The sequence below is a fragment of the Mus caroli genome, unplaced genomic scaffold (assembly GCF_978045245.1).
Source record: "Mus caroli unplaced genomic scaffold, Mus_caroli_1 scaffold_15, whole genome shotgun sequence".
Lineage (NCBI taxonomy): Eukaryota > Metazoa > Chordata > Mammalia > Rodentia > Muridae > Mus > Mus caroli.
The window spans coordinates 74,433,417-74,448,479 of NW_028227270.1; the positions used below are offsets into that span (position 1 = coordinate 74,433,417).

General features: G+C 38.1%; 1 protein-coding gene across 3 annotated transcripts in view; it reads left to right on the plus strand.

Moving 5' to 3' along the window:
- The window catches only part of Nup153 (nucleoporin 153), a 61,528-nt gene that overhangs the window by 42,132 nt on the left and 4,333 nt on the right, over nt 1-15,063 (plus strand). For all 3 annotated transcript variants that reach the window (XM_021180145.3, XM_021180144.3, XM_021180146.3), the window contains 4 exons: nt 2,210-2,332; nt 5,002-5,607; nt 9,824-10,015; nt 11,824-12,702. In XM_021180145.3, the coding sequence (XP_021035804.1) occupies nt 2,210-2,332; nt 5,002-5,607; nt 9,824-10,015; nt 11,824-12,702 (1,800 nt within the window). The remainder of the gene's footprint in view (nt 1-2,209; nt 2,333-5,001; nt 5,608-9,823; nt 10,016-11,823; nt 12,703-15,063) is intronic.

The following is a 15,063-nucleotide window of genomic DNA, read 5'->3' on the forward strand; positions in this document are numbered from 1 at the left end:
GGTATGGAGTGACAGTGGGTACTGAGGAAGAGTATCTGTAATGCTGTACATTGTGTATAGAATGTTGTAAAGTGGGGATATCAGTTGGTGACTCGTGCCCTGTCTTAAGTGTTTTTTTTTTTCTCTTTCAAATACCTTTAAAGAATGTATACTATTAAACCAAAAAGAAACTAGAATTTTATAGTGATCTAAACAGTAAGAACCATAGACCACAAAAAGGTTCTAAAAAAAAGTTTGGTCTCCCCTACCTCACCCTTTCTATGATACGTCTTTATCAACAATTACAATTTCAGTTGTAATTCTTACCATTATTTTCTTTTTGTTTTTTGTTTTTGGTTTTTCGAGACAGGGTTTCTCTGTGTAGCTCTGGCTGTCCTGGCACTCACTTTGTAGACCAGGCTGGCCTCGAACTCAGAAATCCGCCTGCCTCTGCCTCCCGAGTGCTGGGATTAAAGGCATGCGCCACCACGCCCGGCTCCATTATTTTCTTGAATGTTGTTTTGGACTTGAGGAAAAACATTGAATTGAGCAATCTCAAGACTACTTTCAACCAAAGACAATCCTTTCAGAGTGTTCTAATGGTGTTGACTGACTAGTAATTGTTTAGAGAAGCTTTGCATTTTATTGTGTCTTGATACTACCTAGATTTTTTTTTTAGAAGTTGATGTGGATACATTTGTGAGTGGAATCTGTAGAAGCATGTGTTCCTGAAACATCACCATTTCTCTCAACTTCTGCCATTTAAAGAAACTGAAAATGTGGAGTCAGGAAATGCTGCATGCCTATCACTCAGGAGAAAAGATGGTTGCAAGTTTGGGACCAGTCTAGTCTGTGTAGCATCCCCATTTCAAGCAAAACAAGAAAACAAACACGTGGAAGTCATGATTAATTACTTAGTGATGAGATAATTTTTTCATTAATTCCCTTTCTGTCACATTGAATACATTTCAGGTTGACCTTAAAATTTTGTGTTTGGAAGCACTGGGGAGACTGAGGCAGGAGGAATGAAAGTTCAAGGCATTTCACTATTGGCATATCACTGTGTTAAAGGTAGCTTTGGCCACAAGTCCTTGCCTAAAAATATTTTTAATTAAAAAGCAAAATTAGGTGATTGGAGAGTGGCTCAGCAGTTGAGATCACTGGCTACAGAGAACCTGGGTTCAATTCCCAGCAATTACATGGCTGTTTTCTAACTCCCTTTTTTGCCTCCATGGGCACCAGGCATGCACGTAGTGCATATCCATATGCGCAGGCAAAGTGTACACATAAAATAAAAAAAAGATCTTGGAAAAAAAAAACTAATAAAAATTACTTTGCCTTATGTTTATGAAAATCAGTGGAGCTTTGATTATAAAACATGGAATCACTCATCCAACCATTATCAGCGGCTGCTAATTTCTAGATATAAACCTTATTTTCTAACCTGCTTTACCAGTTATGCTTTATGAATAATCTTTGTGGACTGCATAGCATTCTGTTGTCTTATATTTTATGTAACAAGATCTTTATTAATGTTTTTCAGTACTATAACTGAAGGATAGTTTTAATCATAGTACAGATTACTAAATGTGAAAACAATTGAAAATTACTTGGCTTGTCTTTTTAAGTTGCTATTTGATTAGATATATTACTTCAGGCATTGGACAGACTTTTCCCATTTGTCATCTGAATAGTGCTTTAGTTTATTTTCTAGAGAACTCATTTGTTGGGGAAACCGTGCCATTTAAGGTCACAGTCTATTATTATGTCCATATAGCTCCTCTGAACTCAGTGTAAAATGGAGTCCTTTTGCAGCAGGGCTTTCTCTTCTCTGCTGACTTTACTGATTGATGAGCCAGACCCCGCCACAGCCTCTACCTGAGGATGTCACATAGTTCCTGGCAAACCAACAATTCAACTTCCCCTTTCCTCATAAGAACCTGCCCAGCAAGTACTGGGATTCCTGGAATGCAAATCTGGCATTCACTGAGAGAAAAAGGTGAACAGGAAGCCACCCACACTCATTGGCTGACAGTTGTTGACTCTGTTCCCTATTTTCTGTGGGGGTTCGAGAAGGAGTGTACAACGTAAGAGTGTTTTTACCTTTTGCAGTAGCAGATTAACTGCGCTTTGTTACTTGTCCATTATTTTAGAGTTGCAGTGATTTTTTTTTTTCAGAGTTTTAGAAACTGATCAAAAAGTTATCTCTTTTATAATTTAAAAATTACAGCTCAAGATATCACTGCAGTGAATAGTTCAAGCTATAAGAAGCGAAGTGCTCCTTGTGAGGACCCCTTTACACCTGCAAAGATCCTGAGAGAAGGAAGTGTTCTAGACATTCTGAAAACGCCTGGTAAGTGAACAGCTGCCCTTGTGATAGTGAAAGCTTCTATTGTAAACTCATGTAGTCATAAATGTTGCTACAATATACATTTAAACATACAAATAAATACATACGGGAAAGTGACTCTTGAATGTAGATATAATGTGATATAAATTCTTTTATGAGAGCTATCTTAGAAATCTTCATTTCTTTGTCATTCAAAGATTGCATTGACAAATCTATCTCAAGAGGTGAATATAGAACATGATTGATTTTTACTGTCTTTTATTGTCATGCCTTTCACTGATAGGATCATTGAACTACCGCCATCTCACATTTTCCTCCAGTTTTAATATGTACCACTAGGCTAAGTTAGCTTAAGTGTAGCATATTTAAAGGACAGCAGTGTAGGATTTGTTTGTTTGTTTGTTTATTTAAATGGGGGGGTTGGTCAGGTGTTCTGTGTAGCCTTAGTCCTCCTGGAGTTTGCTCTGTAAACAGGCTGACCTTGAACTCATCCTGCCTCTGCCCCCTGAGCATTCAAGGTGTGTCTTTACCACCCAGCATGATCAAAGTTTTTTATGTACTCAGGTATAGTATAAATACTTTGACACATCTCTTAAAAAATGTGTAATGATCCGGTTAGAGTAACATGTAACTAGCTAGAAGAGGATGATTAGAAATTAAGTAGGAATACATTCTCACTTTGAATCAGAAGAGAATGTTCATAGTTTGAATTATAATGAATAGTTCTGAATATGAAGTTGTTTATAAGCTAACCTAATAGACCTCATAGCAGATTTACTCAGCAGATGTGTTCAGTATACACTTGGGTTAAGGTTTAAAATATAACTTTATTGGTTTCTTTAACAAGGTTCAAAGGGTTAGGTGGTTTGGTCTTAGTTTCGTCCCTTTAGAGATAGTAAGTACATGCTGCTTACACAGGAGCTGTAACTAAACTCCAAAGTACATGGACTAGAATTACCAATTAGCAGGTGGAGCCATTCATTTATTTTGGAGACAGGGTTTCTCTTTTAACTTTGACTGTCCTGGGATTCACTCTGTAGACCAAGCTGGCCTCTAACTCATCCCCCCTCTGCCTCCCAAGTACCACCTCCCAGCAATCTTGTTCCTTTTTTTTGGTTTTTTTTGAGACAAGGTTTCTCTTTATAGCTCTGGCTGTCCTGGAGCTCACTTTGTAGACCAGGCTGGCCTCGAACTCAGAAATCCGCCTGCCTCTGCCTCCTGAGTGCTTTAAATTAAATTAAAGGCGTGCGCCACCACGCCCGGCTGTCTTGTTCCCTTTTAACTAAACTTTAAACAAACAAACAAAAAAATAGACTTCATTTGCATGGAATTTGGAAAATCTGACAGTGGAAGGAAAAGAACCCTGCAGTGGCTCCCAGGGAACATTGCTTTTGAGATTATGCCAGCCTGACTGATAGGGAACTGCTAATAATCATGAGCAGCATATGGAAGCTCATGGCTTCTTGTTCCTTTAAGCTAAAAGTAATTCACTGAATTCTTTGATTTATTATTATTTCTTATTTTTTTGAATAAAGGTTCTAACTATAACCCTGGCTGGCCTGGAAGCTCAGTGTTATGTTAATTAAGCAGTTCTTAACCGATGGTCTGCCTGTTTTGCCTCCTGAGTGTTAGGATTAAAGGAGTGCCCTACTTTGCCTAGCTGGATAATATCTTGACAACACCAGAAAGACTATACCAGTTTCTTTTCTGTGGTACTAAAGGCTGGAGAACCAGATTCCTGATGGTGTTGGTGTATATTATATGAAATGTAGCTTGTTTCAAATAAAGACATTTCCTAGGCATTGAGTCAGTAGTACATTGAGTTTAATGAAAGACTCCCTACTTCTACACCATAGTTCCATGTTAATATTTTTGTTAAAATAAACTTTCAGTTTTTACAAAATTTGAGAAGTACTCCAAAGTGTGGTATTGATGACAGATGTATTTGACTTGGGTTTTTGTCACTAAAATTCCTCCTTTGTGAGGACAGACAGGGTCTTAATCACTTTGTTTTTAGGCATGTCTAGAGGGTTTGCCACATTTTTGTTGGGATTTATTATCAAACTATGCAGTTTTAAAGCTTACTAATTAAAGCTAATCCTTGATCTAGGCTTAGGTGGTATACACTTAAGAGATTGAGGCAAGTGGTGATGAACTCAAGGTTGACCTCAGCTAGATAGTGAGACCCTATGGCAAAATATCCAATCCTGGATAGATAGAGGGGATATACATCAAACAATGCCTGTTTTATACTGGCCTTCAGCCAGACTTAATGTAGAAGATAACAGTGGATTTTGACTAGGCGACACTTAATGATCATAGATATTGAAGTCATTTGACATAGCGGTGAGAATACCTAGAAGAGGGAATGGATGAGGAGAAAGACATGAATGTATTAAGCTCATTGTGTAGGGAGGCCGAATAAAATATGGATTAGCAGTGGTGTCTGACAGTAAATTAGAGAAAGTGATGTATTATGTAAAGATGACCTGTTTCTATATTTATAGGATTTTAATTGTATAGGTTAATTTTAAAAGAACTTTAATCATTCTCAGATTGTATTAACCCTTGATAATGTAAACCCCCACCCGGCCCCATAATGTTGTAGTTAATGATTTGATTAGCTCCACTTCCTTGTTTTAAAGGAACATTCTTCTCTTTCTCCACTGTAGGTTTCATGTCACCAAAGGATGATTCTCCTGCTCTTCAGCCCACTACCACAAGCTCAATAGTTTATACAAGACCAGCAATAAGTACTTTTTCTTCTAGTGGAATTGAGTTTGGAGAAAGTTTAAAAGCTGGATCATCATGGCAGTGTGACACATGTCTCCTCCAGAACAAAGTCACAGACAATAAGTGTATAGCCTGCCAAGCAGCAAAACTGCCCCTGAAAGAAACTGCTAAACAGACTGGGACTGGGACACCAAGCAAAAGTGACAAACCAGCCTCTACATCAGGGACAGGCTTTGGAGATAAATTTAAACCAGCAATAGGAACTTGGGATTGTGATACCTGCTTAGTGCAAAATAAGCCCGAAGCAGTAAAATGTGTAGCCTGTGATACACCTAAACCTGGCACTGGTGTGAAGCGAGTCCTTACATTGGCAGTGGCTTCAGAAAGTCCTGTGACTGCTTCCTCTTCTACCACTGTGACAACTGGTACACTAGGATTTGGAGATAAATTCAAAAGGCCTGTGGGCTCTTGGGAGTGTCCAGTCTGCTGTGTTTGTAATAAGGCAGAAGACAACAGATGTGTTTCCTGTACATCTGAGAAACCAGGTACGCTTTATGTCTATATGAAATAGTTTTACTCATTACTTTGGTAGAACATTTAACTATGAAACAGCTAAGACGAATCCTGGTGTTTTAAATGGCTCCAGATGAACATTTTCTTATGTCTTAATTTTTAAAAAAACTATCTTGTGATTTACAGCTCTTGATTAGACTGAAGACTTACTTGTTCTCTTAGACTAGGTTGTGAACTAATTCTATATCTTCTTTTTCTGTGTAGTGTTAGAATTATTTTTGTGATAATTGATATTAACAAATGAAGTGCTGAAAGCTTGCAATGGTTCAGCCTTTCTCAGACTTTCTTGCTGTGTCTCCTTTTGTCTATGTAGAAATGAGGATGAATGGTGGTCATTTACAGGGGGTTCTTTAAGGCGTAGGCACTCACGCTTTAAGCTAGTGTCTGTTTCTGAAGATTATTGGTGCCATCTGTAGCCATGTGCTGTCCACCAGATTGTTTATATATATATATGTATGTATGTATGTACATATAATTAATTTTTGGTGAAAAACTCATAACTTGGTTACAAAAATGGAATTTGGATTGAAATTTTTTTAAAGAAGAATTATGGCAGATTGTTTTTTAATTCGTTTTGGAAGTATGTAGTAATACAGATAGCAAATAACAGGTTTATCTTAGGAGTTTTTGTTACATTAGCTGTGGTATGCAGGTGTTTGTGTAATGTGAGACTTACTAGCTGGATTTCTTTCCTGAGCTTTTAGATCTTGTCTTCCTGTTTCTAATTTGCTCTGGAATTAAAAGTGAGCTGTAAGAATCCTCATTCCAAAATATTTGACTTTTTCCATCTGGCACTGTTTCCTCACCTCAGAAAAAAAACGTGGAGGAAACTAGAATTCTCAGTTGACAGATGTGAAATGAAATTTTGAATCGGGAAGTAAATTACTCGGGAGCAAAGGAATTCTATGAATTAATATGAAAAAGCTACTAGCTTTCTTCTGGGCATAATGCCCTGTCAGCAAATGGATGATTTGGCCAAATTTTATTTATTTATTTATTTATTTATTTATTTATTTATTTATTTTTTTCTTTTTAGTTTTCAGTAAGGGTCTAGCCTTGTGGCCATGGAAGTTGGTAGATATAGATACATAGTATAGAAAATTATACCAAACTTGGTTTGGAACCAGAAGTCACCTGCCTCTACCTCCAGCTATCATTTTACTTTTGAGTGGAAAAAGTTTTTTTGGTATGTGTATGTGTATCTGTCTGTGTATGAGCACATGTATGTTAGCCTGTAGAAGCCAGAATGATGGTATTAGATTCCTTAGAACTGGAGTTAGATTGTATTTTGAAACTAATCCAATCTGCAAGAGCGTGTTTCTAAGCTCAGAGTACTTATTTTTTCAAGTTTATTTATGCATTTATTCATTTTATGCATGAGTGTTTTGCCTGTATGTACGTGTAGTATGTATGTTACCCTAAGTGTGCTTGACACCTATGAAGGTCAGTCAGACGAGGGCATCAGATCCCCTAGAATTAGAATTAAGAATGATTCTGAACAATGTAGCAGAATTCAAAGCAGCAGAATTTGGAAGGACAGCTTTGGAAGTTTGTGTAATATAAATGGCAGACAATGGTGATAAAGAATCAGATGGTGGAGTTGAATGAGGGAGGATTTAGAACTATGTGTTGTTAATGACAAATTTCTAATTGCTAAGTTGAAATTTAGATATACATTTGAGGCATTTGGATACATCATAGAGACTGAACTTACAGGTTTTAGGTGATCACAGGACATAGTTTGATATTTGAAGTCATAGAAGTAGATATGAGTTGAGTGAATTGAGGAAAGCACTCCAAACGGTTCTGCTATCTTAAGGGTCTGGACAGAGTCAAACATTGATCTTGGATTAACCAGACTGGAATAACAATTGTGACAGAATAACACTTGAAGAAAGTGACTAGAATAAGACCCAAGTATTTTAGACAAAAGATGACTGGGCAGAATGCTGTAAAATAGTTTCTTCTGGATGTGATAGGGAAGTTGCACTCATGACCTCTCATTGATTTGTCTGCTTGTTTAAGACCTGCTCAGGACCACATATACCAGTCAACCTTTCCAACACAAATGAGAAAAGTTAACAGGGCTCACAAAGGTCCCACCCCTGTTTACTAATGGCTGCTGAGGGAGGGAGACTTAAGTTTTCTTCAGGTATGAACTTCCCGATGGGTAAATCTTGCCCAATTGGCTACAATCATATACATGTGAGTACATACATCTATATAGCAACTAGAGAAGAGGACATGAATTTTGAAAGATAGGTGGGGGTCATGGGAGGAATTGGAGTGGAAGGAGAGATGGATATGATGAAAATACATTGTTCTCATGAGATTCTCAAAAAAGGAAATGAGAAGACTCAAAAATAGCAGAAGGACAGATTGATTGTATTAAGAAAATAGATGAGGAGTCTGGGGCCTTGTAGATAAGCTGCTAAAGAGCAGGAAAGCGTGGGTGGCAGGTAGCGATGAGGAAATGATTGCACTGGGATTTACAGCCATCACAAAGGTGCTACCTTGTCAGATTGGGTAATGGACCAACGACAGACACCACCAGACACAAAATTTGCAAGCAAAATAAAAGAGAACATACTTAAAATGCAGAGATTGTTCCTGTAACTATGAGAGGAATGGGGCAGGCAATGACTGTTTAGGGAACCCAAGAATAAATGGCTCTATCTGAACTCTGCTTCACACACCATACCTTGCTGATTCATCCTTCCTGTCTACTCCACAAACCCGCTGGTTCTGCCTAAAGATGGAGTCATCACCTTGCTTTCTTCTTGTACCTTTCTGTGTTCCTTTCTCCTTTGCGTGTTTAAAGTCAGTCACTTGCTGATGTGCTGCCATCACTTTGTTTTTATTTTTCCCCCTTTAGACCAGGAACATACATGTTTCACATCATCTTAGTAATCTTAATGTGATATAAAGTCTAGCAGGAATGTGTAAAACTAGTAAGTATGGGGCTGAATTATAAATGTCTGCAGAAAAATAATTTTCTAAGACAGAGGTATGTGCTTTGAAATTGACAATATATATGGCTGTATATTTTCTGTTTTACCTGAAATTTACATCTTATAACTTAGAATTCTTTAATAGTTGAAGAAATTAGGACATTGATAAGGACAATTTAGTCATTCTTTAAGAAAGGTCCTACTGTGTGGCCCTGGCTGGCTGGCCTGAAACTTGTTACATAGGTCAGACTGGCCTTGAAACTCAGAGAAATCTGCTCACTTCTGTCTCCTACAGTGCTCAGAATAAAGGCCATGTCCCTCCAAACTCAGCAACAATTGAGTCTTACAACCCCTAATTTTTCAAATTTTCTTTTTAAATGTGGCTACTGAACTTACTGAGCCGTTTCCACAGCCTCAGTTTGTGAGAATGATATCCCACCTCCCTCCAACCCCCTTTCCATGTGTATGTATGTGTGTGGGGGTGTATGCATGAACATGGGCTTGTGTGTTTGTGGAGGCCTGCTGTTAAAGGACTATTTATTGGCTCTATCTTGTATTTTGGCACAGGATCTTAGGGAAATCCAGTGCTTGCTGATGCTGCTTCTACCTTGATTGCTTGCTAGATAGCTTACTCTAAGGAGTCCTTGCCTCCCCTTCACCTTCCAAGGCTAGAATTGTAGATGGATCCCAGCGTTTATCTGAGTTCTCAGGGATCTGGGATGTGCTCCTCTTTTGGTTTTTGGTTTTTGAGACAGGGTTTCTCTGTGTAGCCCTGGCTGTCCTGGAACTCACTCTGCAGACCAGGCTAGCCTCAAATTTAGAAATCCACCTGCCTCTGCCTCCCAAGTGCTGGGATTAAAAGCGTGAGCCACCACGCCAGGCTTGAATGTGCTCCTCTTGTTTGTTATGCAAGCACTTGAATGACCAAGCCATTAATTATCTCAGCCACAAGCAACACACACACAATTGGAAATAGTTCAAACTTAAGAATAAGCTCACTACTGAGAAAGGTTAGAGCGAGATGTTTATTTGCAATGATAAGTAAATCTGAGAAGTCCTATTTATAACACTGTAAAGCTTATTTTCTGGTTGGCTCTGGCTCTCTCTTCCTGCATGCGTGTGTGTGTGTATGTGTGTGTGTAGAAAGGGTTAATGAAATTTGAAAATGTTCAGTCAGTGGTGTCATTAAGATGGTAATATAAATTTAAAACTTACCTCCATTTCCCAATTCTTTTAGGTTTGGTATCTGCCTCAAGCAGCAGCCCTGTCCCCGTCTCTCTGTCTTCTGGAGGCTGTTTAGGATTGGACAAGTTTAAAAAGCCCGAGGGAAGCTGGGACTGTGAAGTGTGCCTAGTGCAAAATAAAGCAGACTCTGCCAAGTGCATAGCTTGTGAAAGTGCAAAGCCAGGCACAAGGTCTGAGTTTAAAGGTGAGGAGGCTATGGTAAAGAACCCCTTTAGTTCCTAGTTAAAGTAAAATGCATGTGTGTGGACAGGTTTTTTTTTTTTTTTTTGCTTTTTCGAGACAGGGTTTCTCTGTGTAGCCCTGGCTGTCCTGGAACTCACTTTGTAGACCAGGCTGGCCTCGAACTCAGAAATCCGCCTGCCTCTGCCTCCCAAGTGCTGGGATTAAAGGCGTGCGCCACCACGCCCGGCCAGGTTTGGTTTTTAAGGTACCCATTCTCTGGATAATTATTTAAAATGAAACCCAGTCCTTGGTTTTTTGTTTTTGTGGGTTTTTTTTTTTTTTTTTTAATTTGTGAATGATGGTAAAATCAAATTAGGCATTCATCAGGATGCCATTTATGTATCTGGATAAGGAACTTCTTTGTGTTACTCAGTTTCCAGGTTTAAGTATGAACTTGACTCTTACTTGACTGAGAACTTACACCCTTAGGGCCTTATTGTAAAAGACATCTAGCTTCTGAGTGTGGCTGAGCAAAAGAGCACTTAGCAAGCACAGCAGAGTAAGCTTTTATGCCATCCATTTTACTATATAAATATAAAGGAAGACTCTCACACGGTTATTAATGCTAAATAGATGTAGGCTGGTATTTCCAAATCTTGACAACCCCATTTGAGTTCTTTTAACCAGTGGAAAACTTAGGAAAGTGGAAATAGAAATTTTTAGATTTGAAGATCAGAAATCTCTGAACAGAATTAGCCTTCAAGATGAGAACATGGAAGAACAATATACTAAGCTTTATTTTGTAATTTATCCCAGTCTTATGTGATTTTAATCTTTACAAATCAAAAATCAAACACTTATCACTTTGACCTGTCACACTGACTTTGATAGTCTACATGATTGATGTGACTGATGGTTCATTTGAGGATGAAAGCTCATTGAAAAGCTTGGCTGTCCTTTGCTTTCATTCATGGGCGAGTAACATGGGTCTGTCTTCCCGTCATTGTCTAATAGTCCTTGTTTTGAACCAGTCAGATGCTTCATACTCAATTTCTTTAGCAACAGAAAAGTACCAAGGAAATAGACTTTGGTCTTAATCACTGTAATGTTTATTTTTATAAATATTGCTTCATTTCTTTAATGCTAAATATTTTTAAATGCTTCTTACAATGCAGTCACAATATTTAAAAATGAGTTGTATTTCTCTCCTGTTCCCCCATCCCCCCTACACACACACACACACACACACACACACAGAGGTAGTAACCATGGTTAGTATATGGTACACCTTCCGAAGGTATTTTTTTATGCCTGTCCTAAGCAAACACACTGCCATTCTCACTATTCTGATTTCTTTCTTTCTTTCTTGTCAGGAACGGTGTCAATCACCTCATCTATCCTTTCTGTTTTGTTATTGAGGATTATTTTTGTCATGTTTTTCTTTTTTATTCTTTGTTTATAGCTACCTGGATCTCATATTATTTTGTGTGCCTGAATTTATCTTAAGACATATCTGGGTTCTAAAATTGCAGAGTCAGAGTATATGTATGTGACTTAGATTTTTTTTTAAAGTATTACATTTTTAAAAAAGTATTTATGATTATATCCCAACAGTTTTGATGTTGATTTAGATTTCCATCTACAGGATAGGGAAGTGCCTACTGTTCCCAGTATCCTCACAACACATGTTCCATTGTCTTTCTTGACTTTCCAGTCTAATGAGGGAAAGTGGCATATAGGCCTTATGAGCTGTAACTTGCAGGGGTTAAATTTGTAACAAGGATGAGCACATTAATTTGATATCATTTTGTGTGTTGTCTATTTTTGAAGGCTTCGGGACATCTTCATCTTTAAATCCAGCACCCTCAGCCTTCAAATTTGGTATTCCATCATCCTCTTCTGGGCTTTCTCAAACTTTGACAAGCACTGGAAATTTTAAATTTGGAGATCAGGGAGGATTCAAATTAGGCACTCCATCTGACTCTGGGTCTACAAACACCATGAATACAAACTTTACATTTTCTAAACCAACTGGAGATTTTAAATTTGGAGTGTTATCTGATTCCAAACCTGAAGAAGTTAAAAACGACAACAAGAATGATAATTTTCAGTTTGGATCTTCTTCTGGCTTAACCAACCCAGCTTCTTCAGCTCCGTTTCAGTTTGGGGTATCTACTCCTGGGCAACAAGAAAAGAAAGAGGAGCTGCCTAAATCTTCACCTGCAGGCTTTAGCTTTGGTGCAGGTGTTAATAACCCCCCTAATGCTGCTATTGACACCACAGTGACCTCAGAGAACAAGAGCGGCTTCAACTTTGGAACCCTAGACACAAAGAGTGTCTCAGTGACTCCTTTCACATACAAGACAACAGAAGCAAAGAAAGAAGATGCACCTGCTACCAAGGGTGGGTTCACATTTGGTAAAGTGGACTCTGCTTCTTTGCCATCTGCCTCAATGTTTGCTTTGGGAAGGACAGAGGAGAAACAGCAAGAACCTGTTACTTCTACTTCTCTGGTGTTTGGGAAGAAAGCCGACAGTGAGGAGCCAAAGTGTCAACCAGTATTTTCCTTTGGGAATTCAGAGCAAACCAAAGATGAGAGCTCCTCCAAGCCGACATTCAGCTTCAGTGTGGCAAAACCATCTGGGAAGGAGTCTGAGCAGCTAGCCAACGCTAGTTTTGCATTTGGAAATCAAACCAATACAACAACTGGTAAATAGTAAAAGACTTTTTTTCTCAAGTTGTATTTGATACCTTGACAAATGCAGGAAGTCAAGGAGTTGCTGCCTGAAAATAATGGAGAGTATTTGTTTCAAAGTTTTTAAGGGCTCACTCAGGCTTTTCTGTTTTAACTGAAAGAAATTCTCATGATTCTGATGAAATATCTACAGATCCAATTTTGAGAAATACAGCTGTAACAGAAAGTACACAATGGGGCACATTATATGTCTTTCTGCTCTTTGGACATTTTATAATTAGAATTGATGCATACTGTCAGGGAAAATAAGTTTTAGGTAAATTTTTATTTACAAATTATGGATAATGAGTCATCAAACATGTAAGGAACATTGGCAGTGAATACAATTCTAAGAAAACAGGATCATTTGAAAACTAAAATAGAGGTGGGGAACAACCCCATTAAAAAGTTGGTTGACGTAACGCTGTTTGGTTGATGGATGAGCATTGTCTGGTCTGATTATTGTAATGAGGTTTCCCAGAGCAGTGTCACCTGAAAAGTGCTTTTGAAATTGAATTCACTTAGATAATGAGAGTGGTATAGGGAAACATTAGAAAATTTATAGGAAGATTTTCTGCATATAAAATAAGACACTGAGGCTGGAGAGATGGGCTCAGCAGTTATGCATACTGCTCTTTGAAGAGGACACAGGTTTTGAGTCCCAACACCTATTTTACGTGGTTCACAACTGCCTATAATTCCAGCCCCAGGGGTATTTGATTCCTACACACATTCAGGTAAAAATTAAATTTAAAAAGACACTGGTTTCAAAATAAAAATGACTGAGCTGGGCATTAATCCAGTGATAGAGAAAACATTCGGCAAGGCTTGTGCAAAGCCCTGGGTTTGATCCTCAGCACCAAACGTGCCCCATAAATGGAATAATCTTGAACCATTTTGTAGCTAGAAAAATTTGATCAGACATAAAAGCAAATGTAGCTATTTTCAGACATGCAAAGTTTATAACTTTGACACCTTTTTATTAAACACCTTTGAAGCACTCAGGGAACCCCCAAATGGGAAATTCACATAACCATGAGTAGTTTCTTCATATTCGAGGTTTACGTGTAAATTTGAAAACAACCTACAAAAAAAAAAAAAAGAATTAAAACTGCTTATTATTTGAGATGGGGAGAAATGAAATATTGTAACCAGCTTTGATCATGAAATCTTATCACCTGTAGAAAGCAGTCACCCATCTTGTCTAGTGTGTAGCTTCGGAGCTGAAATACTGAGAAAGTAGAAGTTTGATTCAGGTGGCATAAATTCATGAATGATTATCATAGCAATTAGAAGCTTTTCTTCAAGTCACCAATCAGTAGTTTTAAAGCATAAACAAGTCCTGTGTTTTCTAAGCTTTCTAATTATTTATCTAATTTTAAGACTTACTTATTTTATGTATGAGTACACTGAAGCTGTACAGATGATTGTGGTTGCTGGGAATTGAATTCAGGACCTCTGCTTGCACCGGTCAGCTCCGCTTGCTCTGGCCCAAAGATTCATTCTGTCTAAGTACACTGTAGCTGTCTTTAGACACATCAGAATAGGGTGTCAGATCTCATTACGAATGGTTGTGAACCACCATGTGGTTGCTGGGATTTGAACTCAGGACCATCGGAAGAGCATTCATTGTGCTTAACCTCTGAGCCATCTCACTAGCCCAGCTTTCTAATTTATAATGGCTGCAGTGATAAGTATAAGAGCATAGAAAAAAACTCATTCCTGGGGGAAAACATTTCTTCTGTTCCTTTCATTTCAGTTATTAGTTTTTGTGGAGTTTGTCAGGCTCTAAGCTGCCTATGAAATTTGTAGGGGAAAGTAAATGCACAAGGAATGTGAGAAGAAAGGCAGGCACTAATCATTCACAGTCTAATAATAATGACAGTGGCCACGAAGGGAAATACGTATTGATTAGGAGATTTAGGGTGCCACCATGGTGACATTGTGTATTAATCATTAGTAGGAGTTAGCAAATACTCAAGTCCAGTCAGTATGATGAGATTTTTGTTGATTTGTTCATGTGGATAAATTGAAGTCAGGGTGCTGCTATTGTAATATGACATAAACCACAGCACAGACAGACAGACACGTACAAATGTACCCGGCTTCTACTTATTTGATTTGGTTTCTGAATATAATACCAAGTTAGATTTGGATGTGAGGCAGTGTATTTTACATTAAATTTATGCGCATAGTAGCAGGACTTTTTATTTGAATGCTAAGGGTCTTTGTGTAAAGAGAAAATCCGTAGACCATAAAAGATAAGTACTTTTGACATTTCAAAGAATTGATGTTTACTTGATGAGACTATATTCGGTGATTTGTTCCTTCTTAAG